Below are 22,861 nucleotides of genomic sequence, written 5' to 3' on the forward strand. Positions count from 1 at the left end.
CAGGTCTAAAATTCTCTCTTAGCACATTTGAAGACATTTGAAGAAAACTCAATTCGAGTTTTGGAATAGGATTTTAGAAAAATTTGCTCAGATTTTCGGTCCTATATTGTAGGGCAATTTTGATATCGTAAACGTCCGAATTAGAAAAATAATATTTTAGAGATATTTGTTCCTTTTTGTATTAGCTTTACAACATTGTTGATTGTAATGCAATCCGATAGTACTTGAGCCGAAAGTTATGATTAAAATACGGGGATGTTTTTCAATTTGAAATTGACAAATTCGATTTTAACTTGACTTAATAAAATTTTAATTTGCTCTTTTCCTTAATTGATTTGGTTTAACCACATCTTCTAGGTCTTCCGATTTAAGTTGGATTCAGTCTTGGATAAAATTATTCACCAACTTAACCAGGAGACTAAAACTTACAACTAAATATGTTTTGACATTGAATTTGCATTGTCCATACTAAAAACAAAGTTGTTTGATAACACAAAATTCTCTTATATTTTCATTGGTAATGCCTATACTACGTATAACTTACATGTGAAGGCCTTTCTTTTACTGGGTTTAAAGATAGGCTCTTAATTTCCTCCTGTAATAATTTTGTTCATAAGCAATTAAGTTTAGGGTTTTTATAGTGAAGTATCAAGTCTCTTTTTAGAGAGAGAAACTCCCGATAGTTTCTAGAGAGAGAGCATTGATAGAGTTTGTGGCATTGGACGAGGGAGGTTTCACACCTCTTTCCTCCCCACGGTGTTTTTCGTGACCTTCTAGAAGGTCTTTTGTTTTCCCCATGGTTAGATCCATGGGTGTTTTGCCTCATAACCTTTAGGGTTATGGAGTGGTTATCTTCTCTGGTTTGTAGAATCAGTAGAGTGTGTTTTGTTTTGTTTTTGTGTTTTGGTTGTGTTGTTTGTGTTTGTGTTTGTGTTTCTGGCAGGAATGGCAAGCAAGAAAGATCGTTTTGGGGTGAGAATTTCTGGCCTAGCTTCGCTGTTTTCTTCGCTTTTGTCGCTAGATCTACGTCCATCCGCCGGGCTTTTATTGACATGTGCCTCTTAGTGGAGTTCGCCGTCACTCTTCGGTCCTATTGCCTTCAACCAGGGCCACGTGGGTCTACGATGGTCGGCGCGTGGCCTGCATGCGCCAAGGCTTTCATTCTTTGTTTCTGCGCGTGAGTCGCGGGTCTCGGTCGGTGGTGGGGAGGGTTTCCGGCAGTCGGCTGTCACTGGGGTTGTGTTCATCTACGGCGTGTGTTGTTCACGCGTTGGCACTAGTGAGATTTTTCGACGACCGCTTGTTTAATGTTTTTGTTTGTGTATTTGTTTGTTTGTTGTGCTCTTTGTATTGTTTTTAATCTTCTTCAAGTCTGTCTATGAGTTTTCAAATATTATAGGTTTGTTTTAGGGTTTGTTTTGCCCGAATCAGCCTTCTCATATTTAGAAATGGTGCTTACATGTAGAGAATGTCTTAAATGCCTGATCTTGTAATATTTGTTTATTTGTAGGCAGCACTCAAGTCAAATCTTTTAATTTAGTGAGTAGCATGCGTTTGTATTTCTACTCATTGTAATGTGTCTTTGGGTCTGTTATTGTTATATTTTAATGTTAAGAACTTTGAGCTTATTGTTTAAATAATGTAAAATAAAATATAATAAAAAATTAGAAAAAAAAAAAAAAAAAAAAGGGCAATTAAGTTGCACTGATGTTAATCCCTCTCCAACATGACGACAAAATATTGATAGTTGTCAAATCCTCCCTAAAAGAAGAAACAAGTGAGCGGTTGGTCTTAATTAATCTAAGCAATAAGTCGGCTGCCGGGGGGTTGGATTCTCATGATGAAATTTAAATGTTGTGTTTTTATTTATTTATTTATTTTATCTATTTTTTTGCCCATCAGCATATAAGAAATTAACAAATTATTATTAAATATTCGATGATAAATTTATAAAAGAAATTGACAAGACATAGATGAGAAACATCTCTTTTTCAATTTTAAATGCCGTAGTTGACAGGACCGGTCAGAAAATAAAAAATGTGTAAGGGATAATGAATTTGAAAATGAAATAAGGAATGAATTTATATTATTTTACAATTGCAAATGCCTTTAATAGGCGTGACCTGCTGTCAGAAAATAGGTAAGAGACGAATGTCGGTCGAGTAAAGGACAAATTTGTATATTTTCTCAAAAAAAAAAAAAAAAAAAAAAAATATTGCTGCAGGGGAAAAGGGGCCAGCTTAGAAATAACAATGGAGTCGACCTCAAAAGAGGTTGACGTGGAGGCCAAAGGGATCGACAACGCAGAAAAACAATGGAGCAACGGCTTATGAAAAATTAAAGCCAACAGAAGTGAAAAGGGGGTGAGAATAGGTGAGCCTATTCAAGAGGAAACGGATCCGCTTCGGTTTAAATGAATTAAAGAGTATTTGATCTGTGTAAAAGTAAAAATATAATTATTCTTTCACATTTTGTTATACAATTATACTTTTATTTTTATAAGCTAGAGTTTGATACTCAATTTTTAATTCATTTGAATTGGAAGTGATTCAAATAGCATTCAGAGATGGTGGAAGCGATGTGCACAGAAAGCGAGAAAAAGTTGGAATTATTAAAGGACTTGAGAATTTTCAGACAGCTCGTGAGTATGTCACGGTAAAGGAAAAGAAACCAGATTTTGAGGAACAAAAATATATCAGACAACATCGATTACAAATGTTGGCAAATGGCAATGAATCCTACTGGGAGGAGTGGTGCAGTGGCGCTACCATCGAAAGAAGCTGAAAATGCAGAAATAAAAATTAAAATTATTCGGCTAAGCGTATTAATTAATGCCACTATTAATTATACGGCTGAATATGGCATTAATTTTGTAGAAATTTACTGGATTTTATATATGGCCATATGGGCATCCAGAAAGGGCGAAGTGAAAGGATTCTTGGGAACTAATGAAACAGCTAGCTCAAGTATTTTTCTCCTCTTTTGTGACTCTGTGTGGGGAACTTTAACAAAATTGTTAATCAGCTTGAAAAATCTGGTGCTGATGAACTTCGGATTGAAGGGCAAATGGAGTTATTCAAAGTTGCGTTAAATGATTGCCAGTTGAGTGATCCAGGTTTTCAGGGGTCAAAATTCACATGGATTAATAAAAGAAGAGATGTGAATTTTACAAAAGAAAAATCAGATCTGTTGTGAAGTGTCCTAAACTCCAATTACCTTGCATGGTAATTTTTAATTTTTTAATTTTTTTTTAAGCTTGCATGGTATACTTTAGTTATATAATAGAATAAAGTTATTCAACTTTCTTTATACTCGATGTCAACTTTATTTATTGTTTTATTAATAAGCATTTGGCATACATATATATATATATATATATATATATACATATATATATATATATATATATATATATATATATATAATTGTTTACATGTATACCTTTGATTACATATTATTTTATCATGCATATGCACTACAAATAATAAGGTCATTAGAAATGTCAATGCTTCGCTGTTGATAATAGTTGGAGTCAATGCTACTCCAACATAACCCGAAACGAAAAAAATGTCGACTCTAATAGTTCATCATTATTGTTGACTCGAAATCAATGCTAATGCATAATTAGCAACATTGACTTTGGCTTGTCGACCCTGATAATTGGGCATTAGCGGCGACTCTAAGTGACCTCTAATGCCCAAAAATATATAGATATATATTTAAATAAATTTTGGGTTTTATTATTAATTATGAGCGTCGACTTGGGCCTATTGACGCTGATAACTGGGTATAAGCGTCGACTTAGAGTCGCCGCTAATGCCCTCAAAAGTTAAAAAAATAATAATAATTTTTATAAATTTTGGTTTTTATTTATAGTTAAGTATTAGCGGCCACATTTGCCGCCGCTATTGGTAAATAGTGGCCAACAAAAATATTTATTAGCAGCGGCATTATACTATTAAAAAATGAAAAAATGAAAAAAAAATAATAATAATTTCAAATCCACCTATCCTCACTGCATTAATTAAATCTCTACATACATATTACAATGCTGAAATTCAGAATGAGAGTAAATATTCTAAAAGAAGTACATCTCATAGTATTGCATAAGTTAATAAGTTCATGGCCCGTTGGTGGGACGTATTCAACTTGCCAAGGTAAAAATTACTTGTTAAGAACACTAGGTCAGTCAGTTAAGCCCTGAACATAGGAGCATTAATTTAATCCATGGATAGGAGAGAAATGACAAAACCCTTTGATTGTATAACAAATGATCATTTAAAATTAATTGTTCAACAACCAAATAATTTAGATGTAAAAATTGAATCTTTACTAAAAATTGAATAGAATGGTCCATATATAATAAAAAATACTTTGCAAAAAATACACTAAAAGATTTTTTTTTCTAAGATATATATATATATATAAAACAGATGAGGGCATTTTAGTCTTTATTTAAAATGTCACATCAGGTTGTAAACTAGTGTTTGTAAAAGTGGAACTAAATTTTTTTAAAAAACTATATATTATTAGTGACGATATCAAAATATCGCTGCTAATAATGGTCACTTTTTATCAAAATATCGACATTAAAATATTATTAGCGGCGATAACATCTCGCCGCTAATAGTTTTGTTATTAGTCGCCGCTAATAGCTTTCCAGAATTTCAGCCGGAACAAGGGTACATCTTCAAGCTTCAACTCACACGGCTCAATCAAAACTTATCAATCCAAAAATATCTAAAATAATATTCATAAAGGAAACATAAGAAATTACAAGAATTAACTTTGAGGAAAATCCATCGAGAATCCAACGAAGAATCGCCGGACAACACTTCCTCTGACTTCACCGGCGATGATTCGCCGAAAATCGCATCCTCTAGTGATCACGGAAGATCGGGTCTCTCTCTAGGTTTGATGGGTCGTTCGGGCCTCCTACTGCTTGATTGGTCTTTCGGGTTCATTGGGTCACTTGGATCTCCGATCGCTCTCCCTGCCTCTCCAGCTCGGACTCCCTCTTTCGGGACTCGTGAGTCTCTCTCTCAGAATCTCCTCTCGATCTCTCCCTCTGATTCTCCCTCCCTGTGTTTCTCTAACCATCTCTCTTTTTGTTTCGGATGAGACACTACAAAAAAAAGGCAAATTCTGGACGGTTTTAAACCGTCCAGAAATGCAAAAAAACCGTCTGGAATCAATTCCAGACGGTTTTTTCTAGACGGTTTAAAACCGTCTAGGATATGGTGTCGCTAAATGAATTTCTGGACGGTTTGGGCAAAACCGTCCGGAATTCCTGACGGTTTGGCCCAAACCGTCCAGAAAAATTATGGACGGTTTTGCCCAAAACCGTCGGGAAGCTGTTTTTTTTTTTTTAATTATTATTTTTGTCCAGCGGTGCTCCTTCTCGTTCTCCACCGGAGTCCAGGAATATACACCGAAAATCGATCAGCTCCGGTCACCACCATCGAGCCGTTCAGCCGCACCAAATCTGCTACAAGCTAGCTAATCGACGTCTTCCTCTGTTTCTCTTCCACAGCCACAACCAACCACAAATCAACCAAAAAATATTTCTGGACAACCACAAATCAACCTCAAACAATCAAAAAAAAAGCAAACCCGACAGCTTCAACCCATCCTCTGTTTCTCTTCCACAGCCACAGCCAACCAACCCCCTTTCACAAATCAACCAAAAAATATATACCTCAAACAATCAAAAAAAAAAAAAAAAGCAAACCCGTCAGCTTCAACCCATAACAATCACCGAAACCCACCCCAATCACCAACCCATCAACTCCAACCCAGAGCCGGTTTCGGCCGAATCAGCCCGGAAACCTCGACAACATCGCCAGATCCGTCGGAAACCCACGCACACCGGCATGGGTTTGACAGATCCGACACTCTCTCCCGCCATTCCGTTCCTGTCATCCCGATCCCGCCGTTCAGTCCAGATCCCGTCGCCCGTCTCCAGTTGCCGGCCGGAGAGAGAAGAAGAAGAATGATACCGTCGCCCGTCTCGCCAATCTTCAGTCGCGCCCTGCCTGATCTTGGGGAAAATCTTGGCCAAGAGGGATTTAAAAACACTGTGGGTCGTTGATAAATGAAAGAGACGGTCGAGATGTGGGGTTTATTTGAGGTGCGGATCGATGACATGGACTCCATATTTTTAAAAATAAAATTGCAGTCTGTAAAAATGCAGTCGGTTTAATTCAAACCGTCTGCAATTTTGCAGACGGTTTCAATTAAACCGACTGCAAAATAATTTGTAGACGGTTTTAAGTAAAACCGTCTGTAATTTTACTGACGGTTTTATTAAAACCGTCTAAAAATTTACATTTTCAGACGGTTTTTCAAAACTGTCTGTAAATTTACAAACGGTTTTTTTAAAACCGTCGTAATTTATTTTTTTACGGACGGTTTTCAAAAAACCGTCTGTAAAAATTTAATTCTAGACGGTTTTAAAAACCGTCCAGAAAAAAACCGTCCAGAATTTGCCTTTTTTTTTTTTTTTTGTAGTGAGAGAAAGAAGAAGACAAGAGGAAGGAAGAAGAAGAAATCGGAAAGGACGGAAGGACCGGTTCTTTCTTGAAGTTTCCTATATATATATATTTTAACCGGGTTATAATCGTGTTAGCGGGTCAACCCGTGGGTTGACCTGCCAAACACGATTATAATCGGGTTGACCTGATTATGACCCTAACTCGATAATAACAAACTCAAACCCGGTTTTTTTCGTGTCGTGATCGTGCCGGGTTTGTGGATCGTGTTAAAAATTGCCAAGCCTAGTTATTAACTCGAATTTCAATGTTAATATTAATATTTTTATGTGTTAGTGTCTATTTTACTGTGGCCAATAATAGTTTACAAATGACAGCAATTATTAGTGGCGAGTTGTGTCTTGCTGCTAATAGTTTATTATTAGCGGCCACTTTTAAAAGTGGTCACTAATAATTTGATCATTAGCGTTTACTATGCGCTGGCCCCTTAATAATGTGGCCGCTAATAATCAAATTTCTTTTAGTGATGGTATAGATTGATTGGTGAGACTTCTTCTTGATAACCGAATGGCAAGAAGAATAAGAATAACACCATGAAAGATGGCAAAGAAGTTGCCGTTGAATAGAATTGCTCACTCATGAGTAATGCATGAAAGTTCGGGATTATCCCCTTTTCTAGCTTTACCTCCTAAAATTTTCTTTGGTTTAAAGAATCCCCCGTGACAATAGTTGACACTGTATAGGTGGGAGGGTTGTAATTGTGTTGATCTCCAGAACATCTTTTAGATAGAATTGTAATTATTGGGTGGTATTATTAAAAAAATTCTTTCATTCAATATATATATATATATATATATATATATCCCCCTTGATCCTTCCCATGTTTGTTTTGCGCGTTTTACTTTTGCTTAAAAAAAAAAAAAAATTTGTACAAAGCATTGATCGAGGATCCAGTAGTATTGGCCCCCCTCCAGCGAGACAGACCTTCAATTAGGGTTGGCAATTTTTGACACGACCCGCGAACCCGACACGAACACGACACGAAAATTCAGGGTTATGGTTTAATATTATCGGGTTCGGGTCATAATTGGGTCAACCCGATTATGACCCGTTTATAATCGTGTCTGGCGGGTCAACCCGCGGGTTGACCCGCCAGACACGATTACACGATTAGCTCCTTTTTTTTTTTTTTTTTTTTTTTTTTTTTAAAGTCAGGTCCAAAACCAAAAGGACCGAAACGGTGAAACCCTACCCGGATCACGCATCACCCATTTCTTGTTTTCTTTTCGCTTCACGCCATCACCCAGTTGGGCTAGTGCCGCCAGTTCACCATCTTCAATCTTCATGAAGTTCACAGACTCACAGTTCACACCGCAACCCTCCTAAACGGCCGAGACACCTCTCGGAGACTCGGATCCTCCCCACGAGGTCTAGGGGCCCAAGCTCTCAGAGCCGCAAAAGCAGAGTTCTCAAAGCCGAGCTCCACCACGCAACCCTCCAAAACGGCGACATCTCCACCGGTTCTGTCCGGGCTTTCCCTTCGATCTCCACCGGCGTCGTCCCCACCGGCTCTTTCCCTTCAATTTCCACTGGCGTCGTCCCCACCGGATCTTTCAAGGTCCAAGCCAGTCGAACCTCCTAAAGGCGGAAGTGCTCGGTTCTTGTCATCGACTCATCAGATCCGGAGGCCTGGGCTTGCCAGCCCTGCTCGGCTGCTCCACCTTGTCAACGTCGTGTCCTGTGGGCTGTGGGGTGGGCACTGGGCTCGTCAACGTCGTGTCCTGTGGGTTGTGGGGTGGGCAGTGGGCACGCGTTACCGGGTTCAACGGGTTCGTGTCGTGTAACCCGGTTCACAACTGGGTCGTGTTCGGGTTATAGTGTCTGACCTGATTAATAATCGGGTCGAGTTCGTGTTTGACCCGATTATGTAATCGGGTCAGCCGGGTCGACACGAACCCGACCCGCTGACCCGAATTGCCAACCCTACCTTCAATGATTCAGGTACGTACAGGTGTGCGATCCTAATTGCTCCAAATAAAGTTACTCCTCTTTTTTAGCTTCAATGGAAGGCACCAATTGTATTGCTCAATAATGCACGTCACTATCAAATGATTCAAATCAAGTTACTCCATAAAGTGGGGTCGTGTTTTTGAGCTCTTTCTCCTATTCCAATGCCCTTTCTCCCTTTTTCGTTAGTGTCGTGTAGTAAAATAAATACGATTAGTACCACATCGGCCAACAAGTAGAGCAGAGTGTAGATGCTTTAAAGGCGCAATGGATCATCTTCCATTCAACAATTATTTGGATACAGGATAGACTGGGCTAGGTTGGCAAATAATTTTTATTCTCTCTTTATTTTATTTTTTTTCACTTCTTTTAAAAATATTAAATCAAAAATATTTTAACTTTTTTACACTTTTTTTATTATATTAATAATTTTTTATTATTATTCAAATAAAAAAATTTATTATAAAACAAAATTTTTTTCACTTTTCTATAAAACATTATTAAATTTTATATCACATCAATCACTTTTTATCATACAACACACAAATATTTCACAACACAATTACTTACCAAAAAGCCTACTACTTTTGTGGATCCTCTTATTCAGCTTTTATAGCGTCATTTTTTTGACTTTTTCAAATCGTAGGAAAAAAAAAAAAAAAAAAAAAGGGTAACCCTATAGGCACCTTATCTAATTAGCTGTTGACCCATATGACAAAGTTCCCCAATAATTAGTTGCTTTCACTTTTTGGATTAAGTAAGATATATATGCATGCGCGAGAAAAACGACAATCTTAAGGTCGTTTTGGCTTATGAAAGATGAAAATCTTACATTATTATTAATTTTTAAATATTAGAACCATACAAGATGTCCGATTACAGACGATAAACTCTTCTTATTTGTGAACAGTGATACAAACCAGTTTACTAGCTAGCTGCAAATACAGCTAGATTCTCCATAGATGCCTGAGGAAGACAACTCAAAGCAAAGCAAAAAACTTCAGTTAGGACCAGAGCGAGGCATTTTCACGAAATGCCTGAGGAAGATATTCCAGAAAGTTAAAAGCAGGAAGATAATCCCAACAACCGTTGCAGTGCCTCTCCAAATGTCGCGGAAATATGTTGTTGTCAAGGTTGCCATATTTCGATTCCAGAAGTCTTCGTAGTGCCCATTAAGCCTTTGGCTGAGTTCATAGTAGCAGGACCCTTCTGTTAAAATTTGATGGCCAAGCTTGTTAACCAGCATCGCCACTGCTTCATCGCTGCCAACCTGGTTCACGATAACCTTTTTCTCAACAAGAAGATCCACATCGTTTTCAGTGTTGATAAGAGAATCCAACAGTAGAATGTAATTGCAAATGTATGCCTCCGTTGAATAATGACACTGCTCCAAGGCCATGATGTTTCGAAAAACACAGTCAGTTTCGTGATCTACTATGAAGGCAGGGAGTTCCAAGAAGGGTTGCATGTGCTCCAAGAAGAATAAGCATTTGAAGCATGGTAGGCAGTTCAACAGCCATGAGCAATTCAGGTACGGACAGTTCTCCAAGCACCGACCTGTGAAAATATAAATTAAATTACTTTTTATTAGTCTAAACTTTTGGAATAAGTTATGATTTAACATTATATTAGAGAATTAAACATTCTTGGTTTGAGCTTTGCCTCCATTGATTCATCTCCCATTTTAAAAAATAAAAAATTTCACTTAACCATTTTAAACTTTTATCGCATTTGCAATTATCCTCGTAAACCTCAAAAAGTACTCTAAATTGTTTTTATCTTTCAATTTTTTTCAATTTCAACGCTCTATTAGGATTTTCCGTTAAATCCTAATGAAAGGTGTAAAAAAATTCTAAAATACCCTCCTTTTTTTTTAGGAAAAAAAAATTACAAGAATTTAAACGTTTGTCAAAATTTAACAAAATTTGCAAAAATCTCTATGCCTAAATTTTGTTGAATATATATATATATATATATATATATAGTATTTTAGAAATTTTAACAGGATTTAACAAAAAATCTAAACAGATGGGTGAAATTGAAAACAAATAAAAGATGAATACACTAATTAATTGAGAGTTTTGAAAGTTTTCGAAAATAATTACAAAAGCGGCGACAATTCAACATACAAAAGGAGTTAAGTAAAATTTTTTTAAAAGCATGTTTCTAGTGTTCAGAATGACTCATTAATCAACATTACCCTTTTTGAATCGTATGTCAAGTAGGTGTCTTTCTGTAACTTGTTTGAATTTCACTCCTGCCTCGTCAAGCTTTGTGGCACTGCATAGTCGATCAATGGCCTTCTTTTCTGTTTTCTCCAGGTCTGATGGATAGAAAAAATCCCTCAGCAAATCTGTCAAATGTTCAATTTTTTTCTCCTTGAAAATGACGGAATTTTTTTGCTGCCGATCATATTTAGAAAAGTACTTGCGGCAAAGATTAAGAAAGGCAGGATCCTGCTTGCGATTATTATTGCAACTGGAAGAGCCATGGCAGGCGAACTTATATAAATCCTCAAGAACAAAATAAGGAAGCTGATTCTCGAGTAGAAGCAAGTCATGCTGTATACCTTCCCTCAGCCACGGTTTCCTTAATATATAATCCTTTTCACGATCTTTCTCCTCAGAATTCCTCAAGAAGAGCTCAATTATAAAGATGCCATCCCATAGAACCATTTTTAGGAACTCCTTACTTTCGAGTTTTGAGGTCTCCGCATAGCAATGGCGGATTTTTTCTTCTTTCTCTACAACGACGCTGGCAAGATCCTTCTGGCTCTTCCCAGTCCTTTTACAGAAGTCCCTCAAATATCTCACTTTCTGCATTTCCATGTCCTGGTATTCTTCCCCCCCGTGATGAAAGGGGCCTATTGAGATTAACTTAGGAGTATAGGCTTCTTTGTTTACGTTGCGAAGTTTCTTTGGAATCCTGTAGATGCAGCACTCGTCCCACTCGGCCGGCTCAAGATCTTCGATGTCAATCACCAATTCTTTGCATTTAAGATCATTTTCCTGAACATGACTTGCAGCTTGGCTGGGCATCTTCTTTCTCCGTCAAGAGAGTCAAGCTAAGAGAAAAATGATAAAACGTTAGAGCTTCATCTTGTATACTGAAATATATAAACAAAGTATGAGTGATTAACAAATAAACTTAAATTAAATGAAGAAGACAATAACCCTAATATAAAAAATATTTTCTAAATATATATTCTAAAACTGAATAGAATAAAAGTCTTTTTTTTTTTTTTTTCTTTTTTTTCATGCACAAAGTAATTTCAATAGGATGCACAATTCTCCATAAATCTCTTTGTGGAGAGCTCATTGCTGATGCTCTGATGGTACCATACTTGAGTAATCTATTATTATTAAAAACAAAAAACATAGAAATTATGTAATTAATCTTCTAGTGCTTATTAAAGGTAATATTTTTCACCTTTATTTTGGGTATGAACCCACTACCACAAAACAAGATTTCCAACAACTAGCTAGCTAGCAATTATAAATAGAAGATTATATATACACAGTTTATATAGCAATCCAAGTATATAATTTCAAAATATGTGTAGGATTGAGGAGAGAAGATATGAAATGAGAGAATAAAAACCTGCAAATGCTGCTGGCCTGTAAGAAGAAAGTTCTAGCTTGACTGTTTAGTGCTTGAAAACAGTACCAGAGCTGCTCCTTTTAAATCCCACACTCTTCTGCTCTCTTTCTCTCTTTTTATCACTGATAATAATATCTGCTGTCCACCTTCCTCACTCATTTATTGAGCTGGTAAGGTTTCTGTCTCTGGCTCTCTGTCCCGCTATATTATAAAAAAAATTAAAGAACATCAATGTAACATCATGCTTTTTCAAAAGTAAAGAAGGCCACCCCCCTTGAATATCCCTTCAAAAGTAATGATTTTTTGGTTTTTTAGCAAAACGAGGTAGGGGAGGAGACCAATGGTAGGGTAAAAATTAAAGGTGTTATCATAAGTTAGACCCAAAATGATTAATATTGATAAGGTTAATGATTTTTATATCGAGAGTCGGTCTCTTCCTTTAATACATGTTTGAAGATTAAATACACTTGATCACAGCCACTATTGAACACTTTTTCCAATAAATTGACAATTGTACCGTGAAAATTCTATATATTCTATCAAATTCGACTAAGCTGTAAAAACAAGTCGAACAGTCAGTCTAATACATGACCACATACTTTGAATTCCTGTTGAACACTGTTTCTGATAAATTGACATGAGAAGCAGACGTTTTTACCTTTTGTGTAAAAGACTGGATGCTGAAGAATTTAACAATTACGGAAAAATTAACAAGATAATCACCACACTAAGCACGAAAGTCAAATTTCTCCGTTTTACATACGCCAAATTCCTTCAACTTTTATGGGTATTTTTGGGCTAATTTGGCGATTCATTGTCATTCTCTGCTTATTTTTTTTTCACTTCTTTAAAAAATATTAAATAAAAAATATTTTAAGTTTTTTTACACTTTTTATATCACATCAATTATTTTTTATTATTATTCAAATAAAAAAATTTACTACAAAACAAATTTTTTTTCACTTTTCTATAAAACATTCTCAAATTTTATATCATATCAATCATTTTTTACTACACAACACACAAATATTTCACAACCCAATCACCTACAAAACAAGCCGTTGTCTCTTACACTTATCTTTTGGCGCCTGTATAATTCGCCTCAAAATTCTTTAAGATAACTCATGATTACATGAGAAGTAACAAATATAATCACTCAAAAAAGAAAGAGAAATTACACCTAATTAGATGGTCTACCTTCTCTCTCTTTTATATTTTTTACTTTTTTTTTTTAAATGTAAAATATATTTTATCCCCTGAACTATCACCTTAATCTTCCACACTTCTACGAAACAAAATTAACTTGTAACTCGATCTTATAAATTATCAAAATATTTTGAGTTATGGTTTTTTGTTTTTTAATTGAACACACCCTCAATTTTAAAAATTCAAATATGAAAACAAATTGACCAAAAAAAAAAAAAAGTTAGCGGGTCTTAAAGGTTGAGGGGAGTGATTCCCTTACAACTCCTCCCACACAGCCCACACGCATTAAGTGAGACCAAACATGTGAGTTCTACATATGGGTCACACCCAATGTGTTTAAGATTGTATGAGAGTTGTAAGGGAATCATTATTTAAAGGTTAATATTCATTGCCCTTTGGATGTAGATGGGCCAAGCGAAGGTGTGCGCTTGGCGGCCATGCCGCAATAGGGGAGGAAGGTCCAACCTCTCTCCTAGTGCGGTGGGGATTTTTTGGTATAAATTAAATGAACTTTAATTTTTTTTTTAACAAATCGAATCATTCTTCATAAATCATCAAAATAATGGATCCGGCTACTATGCGGAACTAAAAAGTACCGCATATCTGCTGTGTTTTTTTACACGGTTGGGATTCAAATAGCCTTCTTTCTTTTTCTTTTATTTTTTTGTTTTTTGTTTTTTGTTTTTTTTTTTGTTCCAAAACCTTCTCCGTTAAAGTACGACTTCTGTTCTTTTTCTTTTTCTTTTTCTGTGACTTCTCCATTAAAGTCTTTTTCTTTTCTTTTTTTTTTTCTCTCTTTTGGAAAAGCCCTCTGTGAAAACTCATCTGCCCAGAAATGGATCCGCCCTCTCTACTCAGAACTAGAGCCGTTGATTTTGCCAAAGATCCCAAACACCTCGGCAGGTATCCCATTCTCCCATTGAACCTGTTGGTCTACAGTTGCTCCGGCCCCTGTATTTTGGTACTCGGCATAGAATATGGTCTTAGGCAACTCGACATTGGTGACCCATTCTATCCAGCCCAACGGATTCAAGAACGACCCAATATTAGACTGCATAATTACTGTGGTGGAGTATTCTTTCCAAGGCCTACCAAGGTACGTCGGAGCTATAACGTTGTCAAGAGGGGAGAAAGATGAGTTTTGGATGGAAACACCCGTGTTTTGGTTGGGATCCTTCTTGCCTTGAGCTGTGATGGTGTTGAACTGGTTGGGTAGGGGCTACCTAGGCTGGATGTTGCAGTTTTGGAGGACCACCGCTGTGTTGCCAAAAATGAAGTCGATGGTGCCCGTAATGTCACATTCACGGTAGAACTGACGGTTCGATGGAGCGTAGAGGGTGACCTGGAAGGCGTCTAACGAGTATCTGTAAGCATGGAGAGGTCGGAACCTAACCGAAAGGCAACTGCATGGTGCTTTGCAGCACCGGCAGTGTTAAAGAATCTCATGTCTTTTGCAATGAACCCCTTCCATGCCACAGCTGCTCATCACATTTGCAAAATTTAGAATACACAACATCATGTTGTTGCTTGGGAACAGTAAATCACAAGCGTTCCAGTCTGTGTTCATAGATCTGCGCCTGCCTTTCGGATCCATTTCTGAGCAGAGGAGTTTTCGCAGAGGGCTGTTCCAAGAGAGAGAGGAAAAAAGAAAAGAAAAGTTGTTTGCATCGATGAAGTCTTACTTTAGAACGGAAAAAGAAAAAGAACAAAAGTACTTTAACGGAGAAGTCACGGGAGTTTTCTTTTTAAACACATATGTTTCCCATACGAATCTCAACCGTTAAAAAAAACACAGCAGATATGCAGTACTTTTTAGTACCGCATAGTAGCCGGATCCCAAAATAATGATCCAAGAATTAAGATCTAAGGACAACCTGTTTCTTAAGTACAACATCATAAATACAACTAAGAATCTCTTCCAGCCACACACTATCTAGGCAAAGACGAGAAGTCTCTTGCGTGGGCTGCTGAATTGAGATTTCTGAACGCGTGAAAAAAAATGATAGATTAAAAAAAGTCAATCTCCCTCTTAATAGCCTCTACAAACTGCCCAAGTTGGGAAAGAAAATGGGGAGCAAAATTTATTTATTTGACAACCTTCAGGGCATTCCCTTCTATAATCATTTTTTTGGGTAATGTTAGAAGCTAAATCAAATATTATATTTCACCTGCCCATGGAAGGGTAATACTGGGGAGAAGGAAAATTTCCGGATTTCATCCAGAAATTTGGCTGTACAGTGGCATTTTTGTAATTATTTAAAATTACAAGAATGCCACTGTACAGCCAAATTTTCGGATGAAATCCGGATTTTTTCCTTCTCCGTAGCATTGCTCGCCCATGGAATTACGGTCTCTTGGTTGTTGAGCATCAATCATGACGGCAACTGTCAAGTGGCAGGGTACGGCACCGTTTGATAAATAACTTCATTTTCCTTACCTTTTTTTTACTTCTATTTTTTTTTTTAAAAAAAAGTACAACTTTAAAAAATTCTAACCTTTATTTTACTTTTTACATCACATTACTTAATTTTTATTACTATTTAAATAATAATAAACAAAAATAATAAACAAAACTTTTTAATTTTTCCATACAAAATTACAAATTTCTTTCTATATTAAATCAGATTAATAACATTTTATTACTATTAAAAAAAAACACATTCCTGAAAAATGTTTACCAACCCGTTATTGTTTGATTGCAGAAAAATAAATGGAGCCACCCTTCATTTAAAGTGATTGAATGAGGAAACACGTGGTGTATTGAATAATACGTACAACTTTGGTGTATTGAATGTAATTATATAATACAGCGTTAAGAAATACTAGAACATCTTTTTTTTTTTTTTTTTTTTTTTTGTGTTTTTTTAGAATGGTATAGATGTAATTTTTTTAATTAAAAATTTGCAATTATGCCATCCAAAAGGACATAGATGTAATTAAAAAATTACATCTATGCCATTCCAGAAAAACACTAAGAGAACACCAGAAAATACTCTACCATTTCTCATACAACGTTGGCAGATGACTTTTGGGTTTAAATGAAAGTAGTTTAGACAAGCCATGAATATAGTTTGGATTAAAGAGACTCAAATATTTTTTTGTAAAATGCTTTTTCTTATTTTTTAGGTAATTTGTGCGTCCAAAAATTATGGTCAAACAAAAAATATTTTTTATTGACCAAAAAAATCTTCTTTAATTTTTGTAAAATAGTTTCACTTTTATATATAACTATCGGAGCCCGTTGAACCTCCACCAAATCATTGCCATAGTTTGCCAGACCTTCGTCGAAAGTTTTCGAGAGTTGTCAGCCATTTTTTGCTGTCGCTCATTTTTCGTACCAGTCAAATGTCAAAAAATATTTTTCAGTAAAAATAATTTCTTTAAAAAATATTTTTTAACAAAAAAATATTTTATGTCAAAACAAACGTAGCCTTAATTGTATCCTTGATATTGTAATGTTAAGAGTAATAAGCCCTAGTTTCATGAAGTCTAAAATTTTCCAAAATAAACAAATGATTGAATGACGAAGGACAACCGGAAAGATCAAGGAGAGCGAGAGGAAATTACTAAATGATGAGATAATCATGCCTAAATTAAAACATCAACTAATTATAAGCATTCCCTTTTCTCTAGCTCTAACATTCTTGGAGGCAATATGTAGACAACACATGCATCTTGCTTTTCAAAGGGAGAAAGATTCCATGCGTTCTCACATATATTGACACACGAATGAAACAAAGGTGAATTCATTACTGGAGAACTTTAATATATTCAAAAGGCACACACTTACCAAAAAGATTAGCACAGTACAGTCAAGCGCCGCCACTGAGTCTTCTCCTATGGGTACATTGTTGGTCTTCACCATTGTTCTCCGTTCCTTCGCCACCATTTCTGGCCAGCTTCCTCCGCTGCCGCCAAAAAAAAAATATGTTATTTGTGTTTTCAAGCTAAAGTTTTTAGGATCTTTTGGGATATGTTTGGTAAGTAACTGTGTTGTGAAATATTTGAGTGTTATATAGTAATGAGAGATTAATGTGATATAAAATTTGAAAATATTTTGTAGAAAAAAAAAAAAAAAAATTGTTTTGTAGTGAATTTTTTTATTTGAATAATAATAAAATATAATTGATGTGATATAAAAAGTATAAAAAAGTTAAAATGTTTTTTATTTGATTTTTTTAGAAAAAGTAAAGAGAAAAAGAGGGAGAGTTGAGAATGATTTATCAAATAAGCCGTCAAGATTTTTCCACATTGAGTTTGATTGGAGATATTATAATATATGATAAATATAATATATAACATATCTTTCATATATTTCATATAAGGTTAATATCAAAATATTATCTTATCTAAGTGCTAATCGTAATCAAATCCTCAAAGAAATTAATTTGATTAGCATATATACTTGTATTTATTTATTACCCTATAAATATAGGTCTTTGTATTATAAAAAATGAAATAAATAAGAGTACATTATAGGCTTAAAAACCATTTAGAGTGGCAATATACTCATTGATTTTATATTGATCGAAGCGGACACAAAGACAATAATGCACATTAATATTTATTTGTTGGAGTCTATTGGAGTATTTTGTCGATCTCGATCAGACAATACATATCTACATCATATGTTTAAAACTTCTCCATTTTGTTAACAGTGAAGATGGCCATTAATTATATCTTATCCTTGTTGGAAGGATGTTTTAATAAAATTTAAAAAAATTGATCATAGACCCTAACTTAGCTAACCATTAAATAAATAAATAAAAAAACCTTAACCAAAGTTTGGTGGAAATTGACCAATTGACCAACGACACTTATGTCGTGAACGACGTATCCGGGGTGATCTCATTGCGATGACGTAATCTATGATAACTAACTAATAATTAAACCTGGTACTACAGGGTTGATGAAAATTCCTAGCTGGATGATTCAATTTCGTGATGGAAATTGCTAGCTGGCAAATTTTTTAAATGTTAATTAAAGAAATGGATTTGAATGTCTGTCTAAATTATTGAAGGTATGATATACTGTAACTTTAGGACACAATTTATTATAATTTTGCCTGTCATATTGTAATTTTTTTTTTTTTTTTAAATAAATTTTTAAAGTTAGATAGTTAAGAGATCACATTCACACATGAATAATGTGGTCAAGTGTTATGTCTCGTAGTAACAAAAGATCATGTTTCAATTATTAATGGTTGGTTCAAAAATTGCTAGCCAACTAGCGGCATCTCCAAACCACTCTATCATAATAAATTTACTTTTATTTTTTATAAGATTTATGGTACGGTTGCCCAAGATTTCCCCTCTAAAAATAAATCAACATCTTTAAAAAATTATTATCAAACAATTTTTTTTTTTCATTTTCCTTTAAAAAAATAATCAAATCTCATGTCATATCTATATCACATCATTCGCTTCTTATTTTTATTCAAATAAAAAACTCGCAACAAAACTCTTTTACCAAACACACATCATATCTCTTGAAATTCCAGCATCAATTTTTTTAAAGATATAAGCCGTTCATTCAAAATGAATGCATCAATCTAATTATCTTGCCATATAATTCTTTAAATGAAAAAAATAAAAATAAAAAAGGTAAAAAAAAAAAAAAGTTAATTAATTAAATTGGTAGTAGGATCACACATGAGTTAACTTGAAAGTGATCGACCATGCTAAGAGCACTCTCAGCTGGTTTTCTATTATCTTTTTTTATAATTTGTTTTTCTAAATTTTGCAAAATTGTTCCTTATCCAATTATGATAAAAATTTTTTACAAATCAGTTTGTAAAAATTTTTATATAACCCACATATAAAATTGACATGTATTTCTTAACATGTATATCATCCTTTAGCAAGTTGATATGTTTGATTAATTAAGGTTATGCTATCACGTTAGTTTGCCAAGTTTAGGTCAAAATGTTATAACTCAGTACACACCAATTTATCAAAATTGATAGGAGCAAATAAGGTACATCTTAAAAAATGCGACATTATAACGCAATTTAAGAACATTAAATACAACCCATTTTGGTATGTGTTCTATCTCGAGGTCTAATAAATAAATAAATACTGGCTGCTAGATCTTTAAGTACAATTTATATCTCAACGATCGATCAGTGCTGCATAATCTCATCCGTTGGATCTGTTGGTTTGGTGTTTATATAAGCTCTAAGTCGTAATTCGAATGTGCTGTTTCCCAACTACTTGGAGGTCCACTTAGTTATGTAGATTTATGATCTACACAATTTTCATTGTCCAGTTCTGCATTACGATTTTTTTTTTTTTTTAAAAAAAAAAGAAAAGTAAAAATTAGTTTGTGATGACGTCATCAATGATAACTAACTAATAATTAAACCTGGTACTACAGGCTTGATGGAAATTCCTAGCTGGATGATTGAATTTCGTGATGAAAATTGCTAGCTGGCAAATTTTTTAAATGTTAATTAAATGTGTTCTTTTGAATGAAAGACCTTGATTAAAGAAATGGATAAGATTTGTTTGGAGATTTGAATGTCCGTCTAAATTATTGACAGGTATGATACGTTGTCACTTTAAAATATAATTTATAATAATTTTTATTTGTCACATTGTAATTTTTATTTTTATTTAAAAAAAAAAAAAAAAAATTTAGTTAGGAAATTGACAATGTGGTTAATAATTGTGTTTTGAAATGACAAAAGATCATATCTCAATCATTAATGGCTACTTCATAAATTGCTAGCCAACTGGCAACATCTCTAGACCACTCTGTCATCTCAAAGGGCTAGTTAGTAAATGTCATAATAAATTTACTTTTATTTTTTGTAAGATTTATGGTACCGTCGCTCCATATTTTCACCTCTTAAAAAAAAAAAAAAAAAGTCAATTTCTTTTAAAAATTATTATCGAATATTTTTTTTTTCACTTTCCTTTAAAAATAAAAAAAATCAAATCTCATTTCATATCTATATCATATCAATCATTTCTTATTTTTATTCAAATAAAAAACTCACAACAAAACTCTTTTACCAAACACACATTGTATTTCTTGAAATTCCAGCATCCCCTTTTCTAAAGATTTAAGCGGTTCATTCAAAATGAATGCATCAATCTAATATCTTGCCATATAATTCTATAAAAAAAAAAGTACAAAAAAAAATGTGAATTAATTAAATTAGTAGTAGGATCACACATGAGTTCAAAGTGTTTAGCCATGCTAAGAGCACTCTCAGCTGGTTTTCTATGATCTTTTTTATAATTTTTTTCTAAATTTTATAGAATTGTTCCTTATTCGATTATGACAGAAATTTTCTGCAAATCGCTTTGTAGGAAATTTCATATAACCCACATATAAGATTTACATGTGTTTCTTGACATGTGAGAAACACATATTGTTTTAATACATGTGAGAAGTACATGCTTTTTTAATAGCATTAATAAAATAAACATGTGCTTCTCACATGTTTAATGGACATATGTCAATCTTATATGTGGGTTGTATGAAATTTCTTACAAATTAGTTTGTAAGAAATTTATAATATCTAATTAATTAACCACAAATTTTTCATGCAAATGAAGCGTAGGAAGATTTTAAATCTATCACATATTTGACAAAATGGTGGTTAATGAAAATTATTTAACCTTTTGCAAATCCAATAGTGTTATGCGGAAAATACATTTACACGTACACTTCGAACTGAGACTTCATTAATTAGCACTTAATTACCTCCAAACTTCCATTTATAATACTTGATCCTACCGATTACCATTTTCTTGTAATTGGCACCAGCCGCTAGCGTATGATTAAAACAGTGCTACACATGACTGACGTGTAAATTCCTATTTTGAAATGCCCAAAATGTGTATCTCATTTACTTAAGGGATACATGATACTTTTAACGATTGGGTTTAAGAAAATTCTTTCAATCTAGTTTTGAAGAAATTTTTATCCATAATTTAATTGAACAATGATTTCTTTAATGTAATTAATTGCCAACAATGTTTGTTTCTATTTCATAGGAGAGGGATGCCAGACATTTTAACACTTTTTTTCAAAATTTGGTTCCAACATGATGTATTACAATCCCATGAAATTTGGTTCTAACATGATGTGTTACAATCTCTTGAGATCTATCATTTTGAAAAATGTGCCACAATTTCATGAGATTGTGACACATCATGTTGAAATCAAATTTTAGAAAAAAAGTGTTGGAATGTCTAGCATTTCCTTTTATAGGAACATTCATTCAATAACTATTCTCTTACGAAGAGGAATACAAATTTCTCTAAAACAAACAATTACTACTACAAAAATACCGGCATTACCACCGCTAAGCATCATTTTTTGACTTTTATGCTTCATTTCGTATCACATATGGTACTTTGTTTATGATTAAAGGCGAAGATGATACATTTATCCCGATTTCGTCCAAAAATTAACAAAAGTCAAGGTCAGCACTCTTAAAAAATTGACACATGTACTATGTCCCATTAAAAATAAAATTTAATGTTAACACAATTTAAAAACTAAAAATATTAAACACATTAAAAATATTAAAATATTAAAAAAAAAGAAAAAAAAAAGAAAAAAGAAGGTGGTGGCCGGTCTAGGAGTGAACGAACTACTTCCATGGCCCTTGAATGTGGTTTAGCCACTCAAAAAGAGCAAAATGGGGGTAGTTTCAAAGCCTTGGAGTAGCTCAGTCACCCGCGGCCGACTTGGGATAGCCGAATTACTCCCATGGCCATTGGGGTGGCCAAACCTACACCTAGGCCAAATGGAGGTGGCTCAGCTCAACGGGAGGTGTCCGACCACCTCCATTTTGTTCAAAGGAGTAGCTCGAGTTACCTCTATATATTTAATATTTTTATTTTTTTGAAATATTTTAAATATTTTATGTTTTTTAATTTTTAATTGGGCATAAGGACACGTGCCAATATACCTTAAACAAATAACTCTCCAATATCCCTTATAAATTTGGCTTTGTCCTTTATATAATCATTTCAGCATTCTAGAGGTAGCACAATTAGTTTCAGATATATGGGTGAAAATGTTGGCCCTGAATAGATTAGTCCTGCCAGAGAGAGAGCTGTGCCGTGCCATGGAGGAAACATCAGAGAGAGAAAAGAGGAACGAACTAGGGGAGAAAGAGAAGCGTTTTTTTTTTAAAAAAAAAAAAAAAAAAAAATTCACGGTAGCACGCAGCAGGTAAAAAAAGGGAAATGCATTTAATAAATTTATTTATTTTTATCTGAAAGAACCTGCTGCAACTCAAACGGAAACTGTAGTTTTTTTTTTTTTTTTTTTTTTTTTTTTTTTTTTTCTGTTTTTAAAAAATAAAAAAACGGAACCTCGTCTCAAAAGGATGGAAGAAGGATGCTAGTAAATGCCCCACCATAATACCATTCCTCATTGGCCACCCTCCAGCGAGACAGGCCTTCAATAATTCAGATACAGGTGTGTGATCCTAATTGCTCCAACTAAAGTTGCGGCCTGTATTTTAGGTTGAATAGAAGGCACCAATTGTACGTGTTCCTCAATAATGGAAGGCACCCATTTAAGCCTCTCTT

General features: G+C 34.3%; 1 protein-coding gene across 1 annotated transcript; it reads right to left on the bottom strand.

Annotated features, from left to right (window-relative positions):
* Positions 1-9,316: 9,316 nt before the first annotated feature.
* LOC133878847 (UPF0481 protein At3g47200-like) lies at positions 9,317-12,239 on the bottom strand. Its single transcript, XM_062317395.1, has 3 exons — positions 12,099-12,239; positions 10,699-11,562; positions 9,317-10,055 (listed from the first exon to the last, which is right to left on the bottom strand). Exons 2-3 carry the CDS (start codon positions 11,534-11,536, stop codon positions 9,499-9,501), a joined length of 1,395 nt encoding a protein of 464 aa, XP_062173379.1. The 5' UTR covers positions 11,537-11,562; positions 12,099-12,239; the 3' UTR covers positions 9,317-9,498.
* Between the last annotated feature and the right edge of the window lie 10,622 nt (positions 12,240-22,861).

This window comes from Alnus glutinosa, chromosome 10, assembly GCF_958979055.1.
Source record: "Alnus glutinosa chromosome 10, dhAlnGlut1.1, whole genome shotgun sequence".
NCBI classification, from domain to species: Eukaryota; Viridiplantae; Streptophyta; class Magnoliopsida; order Fagales; family Betulaceae; genus Alnus; species Alnus glutinosa.